Below are 19611 nucleotides of genomic sequence, written 5' to 3' on the forward strand. Positions count from 1 at the left end.
GGAAATAAACAACAGCGTGTTTTACGACGTGTGAGTTTAGTATTGTGTTTTTCTGTCTTTATGTATCGTGTGTGTTGTGGTTGCACTCGGTCCAATAAAGAATGAAACACACAAAGAAAGAAAGAAAGAAACACACAAAGAAAGAAAGAAAGAAAGGAACACACAAAGAAAGAAAGAAAGAAAGAAAGGAACACACAAAGAAAGAAAGAAACACACAAAGAAAGAAAGAAACACACAAATAAATAAATAAATAAACACACAAAGAAACAAAGAAAGAAAGAAACACACAAATAAATAAATAAACACACAAAGAAAGAAAGAAACAAAGAAAGAAAGAAACACACAAAGAAAGAAAGAAAGGAACACACACAAATTAATAAACAAAGAAAGAAACACATAAAGAAACACACACACACACACACACAAATTAATAAACCAAGAAACAAACAAACAAACAAACAAACAAACAAACAAACACATAAATGAATAAAGAAAGACAGAAAGAAACACACACAAAAAAAAAAACTAACAGACAAACAAACAGACAAATGAATAAACTCAGAAAGAAAGAAAGAAAGAAAGAAAGAAATATAAACTGAATATAAATGTTGGAACAATTGCTCTTCGGACCAAAATAAGGGAAATAAAGTGGTATTTGTGCTGCTCTGGTTCAGTCACAGCGTCAGAAGCAGCTTTGCAAAAGCTTCCCGGGACCTCAATAGAAGGCTAAAAACTGAGAATCATTTGGATTTTCCTTTTGGTTAAGGCTTTTAACTTGTTTGTACAATGTTTTCCCCCTTTAAGTTTTAATATTTTGCAACTATAGCTGGACTAAATATGATTAATAAATTATAAAAAATGTTCAAAAATGCTTGTCTCCATTGAATATTTCACAGAACTAAAGTTGTAATCATCTTAAGTTCAATAATTTTCATTTTTATGCCATTTTCTCATTTTTCATTACATTTGATCATGTCATTATCGGTCAAATCAAACAATAAAGGCCAAGATACAGGTCAGATCTGTGCAGAGGCCGCCCTGCTCTCATTAATCAGGCACGCACTGTATTTAAAAGCAGCAGAAACAATTAAACACATCGTTCTGTGGTAGATTCAGGCCAAGCATCACCGTCTCCATGGATACAGACATGCAGCGGCCCCATAGTGCACCTTTAACCATGTTTTATTCAAATAAAGTCACTCAAAGCACATTTAGACTCTCCATAACTTCCAGACACAACTTCCACATGAACCGCTGTCATTAATGTCCCTAAATCACCATCAAGTCAAACCTGAACGTTCTGGAGACGCCGCGTTCTGTCGGCGCAATTACTTCTGATTAAGCGTCGCCGCGGTCGCGTTTAAAGTCGAGACTCTGATGTGCTTTTAGCCAGCGCTTTCATTAAAACACGTACGAAGTGAGACGTCCATTTTCTGGCCACGGCTTTGGTCTTTGTGGTTATTATTCAGAGCGTGGAGCACTTTGAGCGCGGCTCGCAGGGCGTCCGTCTCGTTTCGTCGCGTCTTCGGGCTTTTCTCGTTTCTTTGATTCGGACGTGGCTCCGCTCCGCGCCATTTGGACGTCTTTGTCTGGGTTTGGCGTGCGTGTGTGACATCTGAAACCTGCACTAATGGGTCTTCAAAAAGAACCTGTGATGGTCTATTACGTTTGTATCTTAATATTGTTCGACTTATTTTGCATCAACTCACCCGCTCTTGAAACCGCTCTGTGTGGCGAACCATTTTTATATACCGTATTTCCCGAAGTATAAGTCGCAACAGCCCAAATATAAGTCGCAACAGCCCAAATATGTATAATGGAGAAGAAGAAAAACATATATAAGTCACATTTTTTGGGGAAATGTATTTGATAAAATCCAGGACCAAGAAATGTAGTTTAAAATAATAAGAGATGAGAGAACATGGTGAATAGGTGTACGTATGCTAACGCTAACACCTTCAGCTACATGACGTATGCTAACGCTAACACCTTCAGCTACATGACGTATGCTAACGCTAACACTTTCAGCTACATGACGTATGCTAACGCTAACACCTTCAGCTACATGACGTATGCTAACGCTAACACCTTCAGCTACATGAGGCACAGACAGAACTGTGGTAAGTGTCTGGTATGTTAACGTAACATATGAACAGTTATTCAGATAACTATAGCATAAAGAACACGCTAACAAGTTTAGCAAAGCATCAGTTTTACCCCAAATCACTAAATCCATTGAATTCTTCTTCCTCTGTGTCACTTCTAAACAACTCCACAAACTCCAGAGGAAGAGGAAGTGCAGATTCTTCTTCTGCGTCGCTTAGAGTCTGGAAAATATGGTATTTTTGGAGCTGTCCATCTGTGGTGCCATTTGGGGAGATGTTAATGAGGTTCTGGAGATGGTCTTTAACAGGATAATATTACAGTTATATATATAATGTATTTGGCACCAAAGCACCTCCATATTTAACGGTTGTACTTTTGGTGATGGCTATAAAAGGATAACCCGAAAAGTGTAAGGAAACGCACATGAGATAAGATATGCACATAAGATATTCCTTTATTGTCCACACATGGGGAAATTCCGTAATGAATGGATTAAGTTGCTACCAGACATATTTAAAAAGTAACGGATTTCCTTCACACTCAAGCTACAGGTGGATTTATTTGAGGATTACTGGTCAAAATGGTTGACGATGATGGTGTTATTTCTTCTCTTTTATTGTGTTTTTGCTTTTATGTGTTTGTTTTGATGTTTTTTGTCTTTTTTGTAATGCGTGTGCAGGAAAAACACAGTCAGAACTTGTGATTGTGGTAAACGAACTGTGACCGGGGTCGCCTGTGCACAGATCTGACCTGTAACCAGGCCCCCGTAACGTCACCTGCTCGTGAAAAAAACGCAAACCTCCGCAGTGACCCCGCCTCTTGTCCGACGTGGGCGAATGACACGTTCTGACGGTGTGACTCGTGTGTTTTTTTAGGTACTTCACCAACATCTCCATCGGGGGGCGCGACTACTCCTTCAGCAACGACGGCTACCTGTCCAACCCTCTGCTGGACGTCATCTCCTACACCAACGGGCGCGGCTGGGAGGAGGTAACGCGCCTACGTCCGTCCACACTAACGCCTCAGAGCGCCTTCCAGGGCCTTTTATTTGTCCTTCCAACGAGTAAAACACATTCAGGATCTGGTTTTGAGGTCAGGAAGTGTCCAAAACTTCAAAATAAAGCTTCTAATGTCACACGTTTTATCAGGAAAGTAGTGAAAGCCAATCAATGTCTGTTTATGTTTTTATGAACGCTTTTAACAGTAATTATAGAGTCTTGTTGAAGGTATTCAAATTATAAACGAACAAGTTATATTTTATATTCCCTCAAATAGCCTTTAGTCTTTGCTTTGATCACTGCTTTTGCAAAACGCTTTCCACTAATGAACCCCAGGCAAAGAATCTGAATCTAAAATATATGTAGATTCCAGAAGGATTCATCAATTTGCTCGTATTTAACTTACCGTATTTTCTGGAGTATAAGTCGCACCAGCCAAAAAATGCATAATAGAGAAGAAAAAAACATACATAAGTCGCACTGGAGTATAAGTCGCACCAGCCAAAAAATGCATAATAGAGAAGAAAAAAACATATATAAGTCGCACTGGACTATAAGTCGCACCAGCCAAAAAATGCATAATAGAGAAGAAAAAAACATATATAAGTCGCACTGGAGTATGAAATGCGGTTACAAGTGTGAAAATAACAAATAATATCACATATAAGTCGCTCCAGAGTATAAGTGTATAAATATAAGTATAAGTCGCACCCCAAACATTTTAAAAACTATGAAAAAAGGTGCGACTTATAGTCCGGAAGATACGGTACTTTAATTGCTTCTATCAAACTAGTAGTAGGAAATGTGTTGACAGATTCATACAGAGTTAGTTAATAAGGAAAAACCTTCTTAAATTGGATGTATCTGCGGCGTAGAAAGTTGTAACATAAAGAAAGAAAAAAGAGAGTGAAGTTTTACCCGAACTGGTTTTATCTATAAGATTTTTTTTTTTAATTCAAAAAATCGCAAACTGAACAAATATTGGCGACAAGTATTTCCCAGAGGCCTTTGTGCCGCTGCAGATATCCCGCCGTGATGGATTTCGGTTTTAGTCAATTACCTCTGCCGCGGCGTTGTTGGTAATTAGCGGATGAATCAAGAATGCTAATTAGCGGCAGCCGTTCGCGCCTTCGTTTAGTGTCAATGTTATGAAGACGTCTGGGTCTCGTGGACTTGGCTCACGCATTCGCTCGTTTTGTCGGGAAAAGCTGTTGAATTTAACTGAATTTTAACCGAAAACGCTCACGCCGACGAGAGTCTGACATGTTTCTACTGAACGAACTGGTTGTAAAATGATCTCGTTTTATGCTAAGGGCTAGCGTTAGCGATGCGGCATTCGTGCGGTCGACTCACTTTACGTTGGCACCGCTCCACTGTCACACACGCCTCGTCACGAACACATCTTGAGTAGTGTAGTGTGTAAAGACGTCCAGATGAATCGGTTAATCGAGAATCGCGATGGTTCAGGTCGCAATATAATCGTGAGAGCCAAACGAACAATTTTAGAAGCAAAATTAGATAGTTTTTTAACTTATCTACTGTCCAAAAACAGATCGAAATGTAAAGAACTTTTGAATCTGTAGCTGTATTTTTCGCATTTAACTTTCTTTTGTCAATACTTCCGTAAAGCCGATCCCAAACTTGAGGAATGAATCCCGGTCGCAATAACCGTGAATAATCGTTAAATCATGACATAAACCACCTACTTTAGCGAGTTCTAGTTAATTGCACGACACAATAGTTTGGCTTGAAACGGTAATATGTGCCGTTTTCTCCAGTGTCGAGAATATTTTGGCATCATCTTTTTGCATTAACCGCGAATAATCGTTAAATCGTGACATTTTTCCTCACAATAATGCTCAAATTTGACATTGTAACATCAAATTGTGTGTAATGTGCAGTTGAAGTAATGCTGCTGCTGTATATACTCTAAGAAGCTCCTTAAAGGCTGCGGTGTCTCATTTTCAAGCCGTGAAACGAGGACGTATGTATTTATTTCCATCTATCTCGCACCCGAGCTCTCACAAACCTTTTGCCTCATGGGTAATATCCACGTGCGTTCATTTCAAGGCGCGTGAACGGCTCAAGAGCGGATATCGTTCTTCTTCTGCAGACGGGGACGCGAGGCTGGGGACGTCCGCCCAAAGCTCCGTCGATCCCACTAACGCGCCCACGGATCAAATACTTTATTGTCAGACGCAGACTCATTTCGATTGGCTTTTTTCGCAGCTTTCGCCGAAACCCAAACGCACAGAGCCAATTGTCGCCGGGGCGGGTTGAATCCCTTCGCGCTGCGTCGGGGGAGTCGATACTTGCGCCCTCTGCTGGGGGTTTGTTTATCCGTGGTGACAATCGAGCGTCGTGCCAAAGCAACAAATGAAAAAAAAACTAAAATTACACGTTTCGAATGGGGGAAAAGTCAAGATATCACCGCAGTTGTTCTGTTCGTGGGTGTCGGCTTCCTGTTGCATGCAGGTGACGCGACTAGGCCAAGTTACAGGTCAGATCTGTGGAGAGACGACCCCGCTTGCCAATAAAATGCATGTTTTCTAAGGTTTTATGAGCACTATCTATATTTAGATGCTATATTTAGATGCTCGAAAGTTAAATTGAGCATAAAGATTACACAGAACACCTACTTTTAGCAAATTCTAGTTAATTGCACAATATCAAGGACGAGTTTGGCCAGAAACGGTAAAATGTGCTGTTGTCTCCGATTAAAAGAATGTTTTGGCAGCTCCTGAACCTGAGTCATCATCTTTTGTCGTGCCTTTAAAAGGACAGCGGCTCCTTTTTGAACCCGCTTCAAAGCTCCGGCTCAGAAGTTAAGTATAAAGACACTTGTAGCTACACATCTGCTCGTGTTGATGCTAATTATCCTAGCGTAGCCGGTGGCGGCGGCTAATTTCACAGCCCATCAAACATGCTAACTCACCAGGCTCGCTTTCACCTCTCTGTCTGTGCATCTGCCGCAGCCTCACTAATGAGATGTCCCTATGTCCTCCTCCTCCTCCACCTCCTCCTCCTCCTCCTCTCCCCCCTGCTTCTCCTCCTCCTCCACCTCCTCTTCCTCCTCTCTGATCTGTCGATCTTCTTAACATCGCTTTTGTTGCTCTAATGTGGACACTGTACAGGATTAAACGCCAATAAACTAATGAAGCCAAACATTACGATCACACGCAGTTGAAAGGTCGCTCGTGAGTGGGCGGGAGACGGTTTATGAAGCAGGGGATTTAGTCCTGGTTTTGGCCTGGTTTAGTCCTCATTTAGTCCTGGTTTAGTCCTGGTTTAGTCCTGATATAGACCTGGTTTAGTCCTGGTTTAGACCTGATTTAGTCCTGATATAGACCTGGTTTAGTCCTGGTTTAGACCTGATTTAGTCCTGGTTTAGACCTGGTTTGGACCTGATTTAGTCCTGGTTTAGTCCTGGTTTAGTCCTGATATAGTCCTGGTTTAGACCTGGTTTGGACCTGGTTTGGACCTGGTTTAGTCCTGACCAGCGATGGAACTACTCAAGTACTCAATGTAAAAGTACAGATACACAAGAAAAAAATGTCTCAAGTTAGGTTTTTTTTACTGCAGATTCTTGTTCAACAGAAACTACTTGTAGCTGTTTTTATTTGTATTTTTTGTTCAAAGTTGGGGTTGAAAAATAGCCACTCAGACATCTCGGGTGGTCTCAAAAAATAAAGAAAAGTACTTTTATGTCTTGTTACAAAAATGTAGTGGAGAAAGTGCTCATAACGGCTCTCAAATTTAGTGTAAAAGTAAAAAGTATAAAAGACAGTACTTTTACTGTTGTACTTAACCAAACACAGTGAAACAAAACTAGACCAGAGAAAGAATAGACAGAAAACAAAATAAATAATAATAATAAAAAAGCGGCAGACGAAACCCAAAGAAAACATCGTATTTCGTCCAGAGTCTGTCAAATTTGTCCATTTTCCAATTAAGTCCAAATGTCGTTGGTGCATTCATCCGTTCATTGTGAGGGTCTTTCACGCTGCCAGGAGACAGATGCTGCTCGTATCCATGGCAGCAGATCTGAGGCCCAAATGCATTGTCCTGAAACCCAGCGGGATGGATGAATGTTGTGAGCTGCAGGACAGGGGTTGGACCTCATGCCATGCGTTCTCGTGGGGCGGTCCCAGTCTGCTCTGGTTATGGGTCCGTCATAGTTTTGAGTTCTGGTCTTGTCCTCATTTAGTGAAGCTCTTGTGGAGTGTTTCTGTCTGAATCTATCAGAAGTACTTTAGACTGGTATAAGACCTGTTTTTATGCATCTCTCGTGAGCTGTTCCTGGTCAGCAGAAGTCATAATCTGTCAGAGGTGCTTTGGACCTGTTTAGAGCTGGTTTAAACGTCATTTAGACCTGGTTTAGATCTGGTTTAAACCTGGTTAGGACGTAGTTTGGACCTTATTTTATTCAGATCTCATGGGGTGGTCCTGGTCTGCAGTGGTCTGTATCTACTGAACATGTGTTAGACCTAATTTAGTCCGAGATCAGAGAAGCTCCTGCAAAGTGGTTCCGGCTGCAAGTATCTGTCAGAGAAGCTTTAGACCTGGTTTGGACCTGGTTTAGTCCTGGTTTAGTCCTGCTGGTCCTACATTAGCACTGCTCTTGTTGTGCGTTCTCAGACCTGGTTTAGTCCTGGTGGTCCTACATTAGCGCTGCTCTTGTCATGTGTTCTCAGACCTGGTTTAGTCCTGGTGGTCCTACATTAGCGCTGCTCTTGTTGTGCGTTCTCAGACCTGGTTTAGTCCTGGTGGTCCTACATTAGCACTGCTCTTGTCATGTGTTCTCAGACCTGGTTTAGTCCTGGTGGTCCTACATTAGCGCTGCTCTTGTCATGTGTTCTCAGACCTGGTTTAGTCCTGGTGGTCCTACATTAGCACTGCTCTTGTCATGTGTTCTCAGACCTGGTTTAGTCCTGGTGGTCCTACATTAGCACTGCTCTTGTCATGTGTTCTCAGACCTGGTTTAGTCCTGGTGGTCCTACATTAGCACTGCTCTTGTCATGTGTTCTCAGACCTGGTTTAGTCCTGGTGGTCCTACATTGGCGCTGCTCTTGTTGTGCGTTCTCAGACCTGGTTTAGTCCTGGTGGTCCTACATTAGCACTGCTCTTGTCATGTGTTCTCAGACCTGGTTTAGTCCTGGTGGTCCTACATTAGCGCTGCTCTTGTTGTGCGTTCTCAGACCTGGTTTAGTCCTGGTGGTCCTACATTAGCACTGCTCTTGTCATGTGTTCTCAGACCTGGTTTAGTCCTGGTGGTCCTACATTAGCACTGCTCTTGTCATGTGTTCTCAGACCTGGTTTAGTCCTGGTGGTCCTACATTAGCGCTGCTCTTGTTGTGCGTTCTCAGACCTGGTTTAGTCCTGGTGGTCCTACATTAGCGCTGCTCTTGTCATGTGTTCTCAGACCTGGTTTAGTCCTGGTGGTCCTACATTAGCACTGCTCTTGTCATGTGTTCTCAGACCTGGTTTAGTCCTGGTGGTCCTACATTAGCACTGCTCTTGTCATGTGTTCTCAGACCTGGTTTAGTCCTGGTGGTCCTACATTAGCACTGCTCTTGTCATGTGTTCTCAGACCTGGTTTAGTCCTGGTGGTCCTACATTAGCACTGCTCTTGTCATGTGTTCTCAGACCTGGTTTAGTCCTGGTGGTCCTACATTAGCACTGCTCTTGTCATGTGTTCTCAGACCTGGTTTAGTCCTGGTGGTCCTACATTAGCACTGCTCTTGTCATGTGTTCTCAGACCTGGTTTAATCCTGGTGGTCCTACATTAGCACTGCTCTTGTCATGTGTTCTCAGACCTGGTTTAGTCCTGGTGGTCCTACATTAGCACTGCTCTTGTCATGTGTTCTCAGACCTGGTTTAGTCCTGGTGGTCCTACATTAGCGCTGCTCTTGTCATGTGTTCTCAGACCTGGTTTAGTCCTGGTGGTCCTACATTAGCGCTGCTCTTGTCATGTGTTCTCAGACCTGGTTTAGTCCTGGTGGTCCTACATTAGCACTGCTCTTGTCATGTGTTCTCAGACCTGGTTTAGTCCTGGTGGTCCTACATTAGCACTGCTCTTGTCATGTGTTCTCAGACCTGGTTTAGTCCTGGTGGTCCTACATTAGCACTGCTCTTGTCATGTGTTCTCAGACCTGGTTTAGTCCTGGTGGTCCTACATTAGCACTGCTCTTGTCATGTGTTCTCAGACCTGGTTTAGTCCTGGTGGTCCTACATTAGCACTGCTCTTGTCATGTGTTCTCAGACCTGGTTTAGTCCTGGTGGTCCTACATTAGCGCTGCTCTTGTCATGTGTTCTCAGACCTGGTTTAGTCCTGGTGGTCCTACATTAGCGCTGCTCTTGTTGTGCGTTCTCAGACCTGGTTTAGTCCTGGTGGTCCTACATTAGCACTGCTCTTGTCATGTGTTCTCAGACCTGGTTTAGTCCTGGTGGTCCTACATTAGCGCTGCTCTTGTTGTGCGTTCTCAGACCTGGTTTAGTCCTGGTGGTCCTACATTAGCACTGCTCTTGTCATGTGTTCTCAGACCTGGTTTAGTCCTGGTGGTCCTACATTAGCACTGCTCTTGTCATGTGTTCTCAGACCTGGTTTAGTCCTGGTGGTCCTACATTAGCACTGCTCTTGTCATGTGTTCTCAGACCTGGTTTAGTCCTGGTGGTCCTACATTAGCACTGCTCTTGTCATGTGTTCTCAGACCTGGTTTAGTCCTGGTGGTCCTACATTAGCACTGCTCTTGTCATGTGTTCTCAGACCTGGTTTAGTCCTGGTGGTCCTACATTAGCACTGCTCTTGTCATGTGTTCTCAGACCTGGTTTAGTCCTGGTGGTCCTACATTAGCACTGCTCTTGTCATGTGTTCTCAGACCTGGTTTAGTCCTGGTGGTCCTACATTAGCACTGCTCTTGTCATGTGTTCTCAGACCTGGTTTAGTCCTGGTGGTCCTACATTAGCACTGCTCTTGTCATGTGTTCTCAGACCTGGTTTAGTCCTGGTGGTCCTACATTAGCACTGCTCTTGTCATGTGTTCTCAGACCTGGTTTAGTCCTGGTGGTCCTACATTAGCACTGCTCTTGTCATGTGTTCTCAGACCTGGTTTAGTCCTGGTGGTCCTACATTAGCGCTGCTCTTGTCATGTGTTCTCAGACCTGGTTTAGTCCTGGTGGTCCTACATTAGCGCTGCTCTTGTTGTGCGTTCTCAGACCTGGTTTAGTCCTGGTGGTCCTACATTAGCGCTGCTCTTGTCATGTGTTCTCAGACCTGGTTTAGTCCTGGTGGTCCTACATTAGCGCTGCTCTTGTCATGTGTTCTCAGACCTGGTTTAGTCCTGGTGGTCCTACATTAGCACTGCTCTTGTCATGTGTTCTCAGACCTGGTTTAGTCCTGGTGGTCCTACATTAGCGCTGCTCTTGTCATGTGTTCTCAGACCTGGTTTAGTCCTGGTGGTCCTACATTAGCGCTGCTCTTGTTGTGCGTTCTCAGACCTGGTTTAGTCCTGGTGGTCCTACATTAGCGCTGCTCTTGTCATGTGTTCTCAGACCTGGTTTAGTCCTGGTGGTCCTACATTAGCGCTGCTCTTGTCATGTGTTCTCAGACCTGGTTTAGTCCTGGTGGTCCTACATTAGCACTGCTCTTGTCATGTGTTCTCAGACCTGGTTTAGTCCTGGTGGTCCTACATTAGCGCTGCCCTTGTCATGTGTTCTCAGACCTGGTTTAGTCCTGGTGGTCCTACATTAGCACTGCTCTTGTCATGTGTTCACAGACCTGGTTTAGTCCTGGTGGTCCTACATTAGCACTGCTCTTGTCATGTGTTCTCAGACCTGGTTTAGTCCTGGTGGTCCTACATTAGCACTGCTCTTGTTGTGCGTTCTCAGACCTGGTTTAGTCCTGGTGGTCCTACATTAGCGCTGCTCTTGTTGTGACAAGCAGAACATGCAGAAAGACGAGCAGGCACAGTGCATCGTGAAGGAAAAGTACAAAAAAAATCATTTTGTGGACATTACTCTTTTGTCATATACATACATATATATATACAGTCAAATGATGATTGGCAGAACATTTTACCTCAAATTTAAATATTTCTAACATCACATTCTAATAACCACCTAAAAGTAATGCTTCAAGCCTCAGTAAAAAGTACAGTGGTTCAGTCTGCGATCTGTATGTTTCAAGTGAAAAGAACGACAGACTAAGGCAAAAGTTGCAAAAAAACCTGCTCAACAAATGTGACTTTTTGCTTGATACAAAAGGCCACGTCTTATTCAGCCGCTCCTCTACCATCCCAGTGTTTTCTCTGAAGGGTTCTCTCCGAATGGTTCTCTCTGAAGTGTCCTCTCTCTGAAGGCCTCTCTCTGAAGGGTCCTGTCTGAAGGGTCCTCTCTCTGAAGGGTCCTCTCTGAAGGCTTCTCTCTGAAGGGTCCTCTCTCTGAAGGCCTCTCTCTGAAGGGTCCTGTCTGAAGGGTCCTCTCTCTGAAGGGTCCTCTCTGAAGGCTTCTCTCTGAAGGGTCCTCTCTCTGAAGGCTTCTCTCTGAAGGCTTCTCTCTGAAGGGTCCTCTCTCTGAAGGCCTCTCTCTGAAGGGTCCTGTCTGAAGGGTCCTCTCTCTGAAGGGTCCTCTCTCTGAAGGGTCCTCTCTGAAGGCTTCTCTCTGAAGGCTTCTCTCTGAAGGGTCCTGTCTGAAGGGTCCTCTCTCTGAAGGGTCCTCTCTCTGAAGGGTCCTCTCTGAAGGCTTCTCTCTGAAGGCTTCTCTCTGAAGGGTCCTGTCTGAAGGGTCCTCTCTCTGAAGGGTCCTCTCTCTGAAGGGTCCTCTCTGAAGGGTCCTCTCTGAAGGCTTCTCTCTGAAGGGTCCTGTCTGAAGGGTCCTCTCTGAAGGCTTCTCTCTGAAGGCTTCTCTCTGAAGAGTCCTGTCTGAAGGGTCCTCTCTGAAGGCTTCTCTCTGAAGGTTCCTCTCTCTGAAGGGCCCTCTCTCTGAAGGGTCCTCTCTGAAGGCTTCTCTCTGAAGGCTTTTCTCTGAAGGATCCTCTCTGAAGGGTCCTGTCTGAAGGCTTCTCTCTGAAGGGTCCTGTCTGAAGGGTCCTCTCTCTGAAGGGTCCTCTCTGAAGGGTCCTCTCTGAAGGCTTCTCTCTGAAGGCTTCTCTCTGAAGAGTCCTGTCTGAAGGGTCCTCTCTGAAGGCTTCTCTCTGAAGGTTCCTCTCTCTGAAGGGCCCTCTCTCTGAAGGGTCCTCTCTGAAGGCTTCTCTCTGAAGGCTTCTCTCTGTAGGGTTCTCTCTGAAGGGTTCTCTCTGAAGGGTCCTCTCTGAAGGCTTCTCTCTGAAGGCTTCTCTCTGAAGAGTCCTGTCTGAAGGGTCCTCTCTGAAGGCTTCTCTCTGAAGGTTCCTCTCTCTGAAGGGCCCTCTCTCTGAAGGGTCCTCTCTGAAGGCTTCTCTCTGAAGGCTTCTCTCTGTAGGGTTCTCTCTGAAGGGTTCTCTCTGAAGGGTCCTCTCTGAAGGCTTCTCTCTGAAGGCTTCTCTCTGAAGAGTCCTGTCTGAAGGGTCCTCTCTGAAGGCTTCTCTCTGAAGGTTCCTCTCTCTGAAGGGCCCTCTCTCTGAAGGGTCCTCTCTGAAGGCTTCTCTCTGAAGGCTTCTCTCTGTAGGGTTCTCTCTGAAGGGTTCTCTCTGAAGGGTTCCCTCTGAAGGGTTCTCTCTGAAGGGTCCTCTCTGAAGGTTCCTCTCTCTGAAGGGTTCTCTCTGTAGGTGCTGTGTCACATCTCCTCCCTTTTGAAACAGAACCATGAGTAAGATTAGCGGGGATTACGGGGGATTTCACGACTTTACGCGCCACGTTTCCGTCCGGGAGGCTCAAAACCGTCGGTATTGTTTCCCGTACGAGTGCGAAACAGTTGGAGGAGCCGATGCTTTGTCTGGAGGCTGTAACCTATATGTGTTTGCTCAGCTCGTCACTTTGACACTCCGCAGCACACTTCGTCTGCCTTTCAAACCACCGCACGCTCAGCCGTTTGCCGAGCTCGTAAACACAGACGAACAATTGGGTTCACAACGATTTATGGCAAAAAATGTGCGTCACTTGTAGTCTGAAAAGGCCTCCAGTCTTATTTGAGCACAACTTATTGACAAAATGTGCAAAATGTGCAAAACAAATGCATAATAGAGAAGAAAAAAACATATAATTCGCACTGGAGTATGAAATGCGGTTGCAAGTGTGAAAATAACAAATCACATACAAGTCGTTCCGGAGTACAAGTATAAGTATATAAGTATAAATGTAAGTATAAGTCGCACCCCGGCCAAAACTATGAAAAAAGGTGTGAGTTATACTGCGGAAAATACGGTACACGGCATTGGATTGAAACTAAAATCACAAGTTTAGGTGTTTACCGTATTTTCCTATAAGTCGCACCAGCCAAAAAATACATAATAGTGAACAAAAAAACATATATAAGTCGCACTGGAGTATGAAATGCGGTTGCAAGTGTGAAAATAACAAATAATATCACATATAAGTTGAGTATAAGTATAAGTATATAAGTATAAATATAAGTCGTACCCCAGCAAAAACTATTAAAAAAAACTGCCACTTATAGTCCGGAAAATACGGTACTCATTTTGTGATCTGGAACGTGCTGAAATGTTTGAAGGTTGAAATGGTCGTCCAACAAGCAGCGGGTTGGCGTTCGGAAGCGGGATTTTGCCAATGAAAATTACGTTACTTAAGTGTCCTTGGGCAAGGCACTGGACAACCTGTGTCAGGCGTCGAATTATGTGTCTGGTAGACGTGTGCGTGACCTCCGAACAGTTTGGATCACGTTTACTTGTGTCGGAGTATCAGTTTTCTAAGCAGGCCTCAAATGCAGGACAAAACAGGGATTACGCTAATGTATCTATATATTATATACTTATTAATCTGTTAACCTTCCAGTGCTTGTGAACAGCTTATGGTACAAAGTAAGTACAACATATTTCTTTATGTTTGAGTCTGAATTGGCTTCAAGCTTTAGAATATTTAAAATGACATCATGCTTTGTTTGGAGTCCAAGTCCCGGATTTATATAATTGACGAGTTGAAATAATAAGAAATATATTCAGTTCCTTCTCAAGATGATTACATTTGTAATACTTCCGAAATCTATGTCAGATACTGTTTTGCTAAGTTTATATTTTTTTCATTTGTGTATTCTAATATTTTGTATATCATTTGTGAGTTTCCTTGTTGTTTTTCCTTTACCTTTAATAACACATTTGATAACTTCTTCCACCTCTCTTCAAATGTTGGCAAATGTAACAAACATGTAAATAACAACAACAACAACAACCACCTTTTGCTTGTGCTGCTACAGATTATGTTTTTATTTTACTGCCTGATTAAAATGATATTTATGGAGACGTCTTGCTTTGTTCACGTCCCGGATTTATGTAATTGGACGAGTTGAAATAATAAGAAATAGATTCAGTTTATTCTCTCGACCAGAAATAAAAAAAAACTTCATCAAGATCGTTACATTTAAGTCTTTAATACTTCAAAAATTGATGTTAAATACTCTAAATGTATGTTTTTACATATTCTTCTTTTTTCGGTTTTCATGTATCTTTACCTTAAATAACACAAATTTGATTACTTCTTCCACCTCTCCTCAAATGTTCGCAAATGTAACAAACATATAAACAACAACAACAACCATTTACCTGTGCTGTCTACAGATATGTTTTCATTGCCCGGCGGTGTGGAAAGGTCTATACAGTGTCGAGTAAGCTCACGCTCATGGTGACACGCCGTTATGAAGTCGCTCTTCAGAACGTTTCCTTCGGCGCTCGCGGCACTTAAGCCGCCGCCGCCGCGTTGTAACTCTGACTCCGGCTCCCGACTCCGCTCCGCGCACTCATTATGAATATTACGTGCCTCGACGCCTCATCAAACGCCGAGCTGATTTGCGTTTGCGTAAACTTGACCTCCATCTTGTTTGATTCAGACGAGGGAAACGTTAAAGTTTACGGCGCGATACATATGAAGCCGCTCCTCGTTCAGTTCGATGGCGGATTAAAAATGTGGATTTTATGAACCGTCAGCGCTCTCTCAAAACAGTCTGATCAGAGAGAGTTAGGATATGTTTAGATTATGCACCGTAAGTCCCACAGAGGGTGCACTTAGGAGAGGGTTCTCTACTTTTAGCGACGATTGTGATATTTAAGATTTGTTACACGCCTCGGTGCATCGCTTTGTTGAAACCATTAGTCTAGAACCAAACTAAAATACTGCCAGAGTTATAGATCTGAGTAATGAGTCAACACAACAACATTCACGAGAAAAGACTCACCTAATGAGATGGTGGAAAGCAGCTCCACTCTAGGTTTAATTTTGGATCTGGCAACCCGCAGGTCTGCTTCCGCGTTCATCCGCAGGTCTGCTTCCGCGTTCATCCAAGACCTGTGTTTACCGTATTTTCCGGACTATAAATTGCACTTTTTTTTATTTGGGGTAAAACTGATGCTTTGCTAAACTTGTTAGCATGTTCTTTATGCTATAGTTATCTGAATAACTGTTCATATGTTACGTTAACATACCAGACACTTACCACAGTTCTGTCTGTGCCTCATGTAGCTGAAGGTGTTAGCGTTAGCATACGTCATGTAGCTGAATGTGTTAGCGTTAGCATACGTCATGTAGCTGAAGGTGTTAGCGTTAGCATACGTCATGTAGCTGAAGGTGTTAGCGTTAGCATACGTACACCTATTCACCATGTTCTCTCATCTGTTATTATTTTAAACTGCATTTCAAGATGAAATGTCTCTTCTTGGTCCTGAATTTTATCAAATACATTCCCCCCAAAAATGCGACTTATACTCCAGTGCGACTTATATATTTTTTTCTATATTATGCATTTTTTGGCTATTATAGTCCAGAAAATACGGTATTCTTAAAGTAAGTCAGTACTCAGAAAGTCCTATCACATAAAATACGTTTAGCCAAATGGCACGAGTACATTTGGCCTTGGACTGCTCCGGATATTCCCCCCCGACAGGAATCCGGACCTCGTCTCGCCATCAAATACTCAAAGTACCTCGAGGTTCTGGTCTGTTGAAAGTTCAATCAGTGAATCGTCCACATCCGACGCCGGATGATTTACCGTGGTCACAGTGAAAGGCGATTGTATCAGTCATTCCGGTCGGGGAAACCTTCTGGGAAATACTTTGGAAAATGATGCGAAAGGCACTGAAGGTGAGTGGTGGAAGTAGTAGACGCCTGGATCCTGCTTTATCACAAAACTTGTCCCATTTCCACTCTCTCTTTCCAACACACTGGTTTTCTCACAAATGCCTGCACTTTGTCGTTAAGGAGAAGATGTCAGGACTTTCCACTTCCTGTAACTCTTTCTCCTTTCTGTGGATACAAGTCTGTGGGTTTATCTGTGAGGCCGGGTGTTTGTTGTGAGGCCGGGTGTTTGTTGTGAGGCCGGGTGTTTGTTGTGAGGCCGGGTGTTTGTTGTGAGGCCGGGTGTTTGTTGTGAGGCCGGGTGTTTGTTGTGAGGCCGGGTGTTTGTTGTGAGGCCGGGTGTTTGTTGTGAGGCCGGGTGTTTGTTGTGAGGCCGGGTGTTTGTTGTGAGGCCGGGTGTTTGTTGTGAGGCCGGGTGTTTGTTGTGCAGACGCCTGGGCACACGACGCCTTTAGGTTGTCGCTCCTGATTTGTAATAATAAACATGTAGCAAAGTTGATTTAATTCCTCTCTGTATTTTCTGGCTTTGGAGGAGGACTAGGTTTAGCGGGCTCCTCTTTCACCAGGCATCTCCTCCTGCTCCTCCTTCTCCCCCTGCTCCTCATGCTCCTCTGGCTCCTTGTGCTCCTCGTTCTCATCTGGCTCTTTGTGCTCCTCGTTCTCCTCTGGCTCCTCTTGCTCCTTGTGCTCCTCAATCTCATCAGGCTCCTTGTGCTCCTCGTTCTCCTCTGGCTCCTCTTGCTCCTTGTGCTCCTCAATCTCATCAGGCTCCTTGTGCTCCTCGTTCTCCTCTGGCTCCTCATGCTCCTTGTGCTCCTCATGCTCCTCTGGCTCCTTGTGCTCCTCATTCTCATCAGGCTCCTTGTGCTCCTCGTGCTCCTCTGGCTTCCTCGTTCTCCTCTGGCTCCTCATGTTCCTCGTGCTCCTCCTGCTCATCTGGCTCCTCTGGCTCCTTGTGCTCCTCGTTCTCCTCTGGCTCCTCATGCTCCTTGTGCTCCTCATGCTCCTCTGGCTCCTTGTGCTTCTCGTTCTCCTCTGGCTCCTCATGCTCCTCTGGCTCCTTGTGCTCCTCATTCTCATCAGGCTCCTTGTGCTCCTCGTGCTCCTCTGGCTTCCTCGTTCTCCTCTGGCTCCTCATGCTCCTTGTGCTCCTCATGCTCCTCTGGCTCCTCCTGCTCATCTGGCTCCTCTGGCTCCTCTGGCTCCTCTGTACTGCTCTAATAACCACTGTTTCATTTTTATAACGTACAATGTAAATATTCTGTTCAGTTTAGTTTAGATATAAGTGATTCTCAGTGTTTCAAACGTACGGCTGAGAATGAAGTGGAGTATTTCATGTTAGTTGTGAATTGCTGCTGGAGGACAGTTGGAAGCTAAAGGGCATTTTCCTGCTTTTGTGGCTCTTTTGTCACAAATTGTGTAACTAACCAGACGGGAGCACCGCGCCTTTACATTTGCCTTTATATTTAAACTCCTCCACACAGCATTTATTTTACAATCTCAGTTTTACAACCAATTCAACTCTTTTGCGAGGTTGGCTGAGTGGTCTGCAGCACACGTTGCAAAACACAAGATAAAAGCATTGTAAAAGTACAACAAATGGAGCACAAAGCCCTCAGAGGAACTATCTGTTGAAGTGTTCCAAGCTGTGGGAGCAGCATAAGTGAAAGCTTGTTTCTTCAAATCAGTCCACACTCGAGGAACAAACGAAAGCCTGTCAGTGCAATACATTTGAAGAGACCGTGCAGATTAAAAGATCTCATGGAAATGTTATTGCATTTCTATTAATGTTTCCCAGTACGGCATTTAATTCAGATTGGATTAGTCTATTATCGTCCTCTGCATTTGACCCATCCGTCCTTCCTGCTGCACTGCGTGTTTTGGGTTGCTGGGGAAACTGGAATGTCACCCAAACACTGAGAGAAACACGGAAACTGTCCGGCCCAGGAGTCGAACCAGCAACCGTGTAGCTGTGAGGCGACAGTAACTGCCACTCTGCTACATTATCTCAAGCTACCAGGCAAGTTACATGTCAGATCCGAGTATAGTCGACCACGTTCAGGGAAGAACAGACAATAATGAGCACATGTCCTATAATAAAATGCAAGTGTTGCGGTTCCAAAACATCCAGCGGCTGACAAAAGGGGGACGCCAAAACCCGACTCCGTTAGAAGCCTTTGAAGAGTACACGTTGAATGCATCCTGTTCCGCGCCGAGGTTACGACGCCCCCCTGACACATTTCAACCTTTCCTGTATTGAGTTTTTGGCGAGAAAGGGCGGGCGACTGACAGGTTAGCCTCTCCTCCTGACGAGGCCGCGACGGGGGAAAGTGCCGGCGAGGAGAATGAACGGACAGATAAGACGTGATGGGTTTGAGTTCTTGTAGGAGCTGATCTTTTGACCGATCGGCAGTGAATGCATTGTTAGCGCCGAGCCGGAGACAGACGCGGAGGGACATGTCGGCATTTTAAGGCTGAATATACTTCAGGCAGTACAACTAAAGAGTGTGAGGGGCCGACAAGCTCCTGTAAGGCTCGGAAACTTCCAGGTTTAGTGGTTCTCAAACTGTTATTCCTCTGGATCCTTCGCAGTTCTTGTCGTTATAGTTAGTGATGTTTGCAGGCTAACGCTAACTCTCTACGCTAATGAATGGAATGTAGGCTTGGAACTTCCAGGTTTAGTGTACGCCGAGTGGTTCTCAAACTGTTATTCCGCTGGATCCTTCGCTGTTCTTGTCGTTATAGTTGATGATGTTTGCAGGCTAACGCTAACTCTCTACGCTAATGAATGGAACGTAGGCTTGGAACTTCCAGGTTTAGTGTACGCCGAGTGGTTCTCAAACTGTTATTCCGCTGGATCCTTCGCTGTTCTTGTCGTTATAGTTGATGATGTTTGCAGGCTAACGCTAACTCTCTACGCTAATGAATGGAACGTAGGCTTGGAACTTCCAGGTTTAGTGTACGCCGAGTGGTTCTCAAACTGTTATTCCGCTGGATCCTTCGCTGTTCTTGTCGTTATAGTTGATGATGTTTGCAGGCTAACGCTAACTCTCTAGGCTAATTAATGGAACGTAGGCTCGGAAACTTTCAGGTTTAGTTTACGCCGAGTGGTTCTCAAAGTGTTATTCCACTGGATCCTTCGCAGTTCTTGTCATTATAGTTGGTGATGTTTGCAGGCTAACGCTAACTCTCTACGCTAATGAATGGAACGGCACCAGCCTTTAGAATCCAGCCGTTCTGTCTTCAAACAACGTAAACGGTCTATACTTATTTACGGATATGAGTCTTGCTTTG

General features: G+C 44.4%; 1 protein-coding gene across 1 annotated transcript in view; it reads left to right on the forward strand.

Annotated features, from left to right (window-relative positions):
- Positions 1–19611, forward strand: part of grin2da (glutamate receptor, ionotropic, N-methyl D-aspartate 2D, a) — a 389894-nt gene that overhangs the window by 247946 nt on the left and 122337 nt on the right. The window contains exon 7 of the mRNA XM_072448252.1: positions 2982–3096. Within this exon, the coding sequence (XP_072304353.1) occupies positions 2982–3096 (115 nt within the window). The remainder of the gene's footprint in view (positions 1–2981; positions 3097–19611) is intronic.

This window comes from Eucyclogobius newberryi, unplaced genomic scaffold (genome assembly GCF_026437365.1).
Source record: "Eucyclogobius newberryi isolate DKJ021-1_F unplaced genomic scaffold, fEucNew1.0.hap1 SCAF_16, whole genome shotgun sequence".
NCBI lineage: Eukaryota > Metazoa > Chordata > Actinopteri > Gobiiformes > Gobiidae > Eucyclogobius > Eucyclogobius newberryi.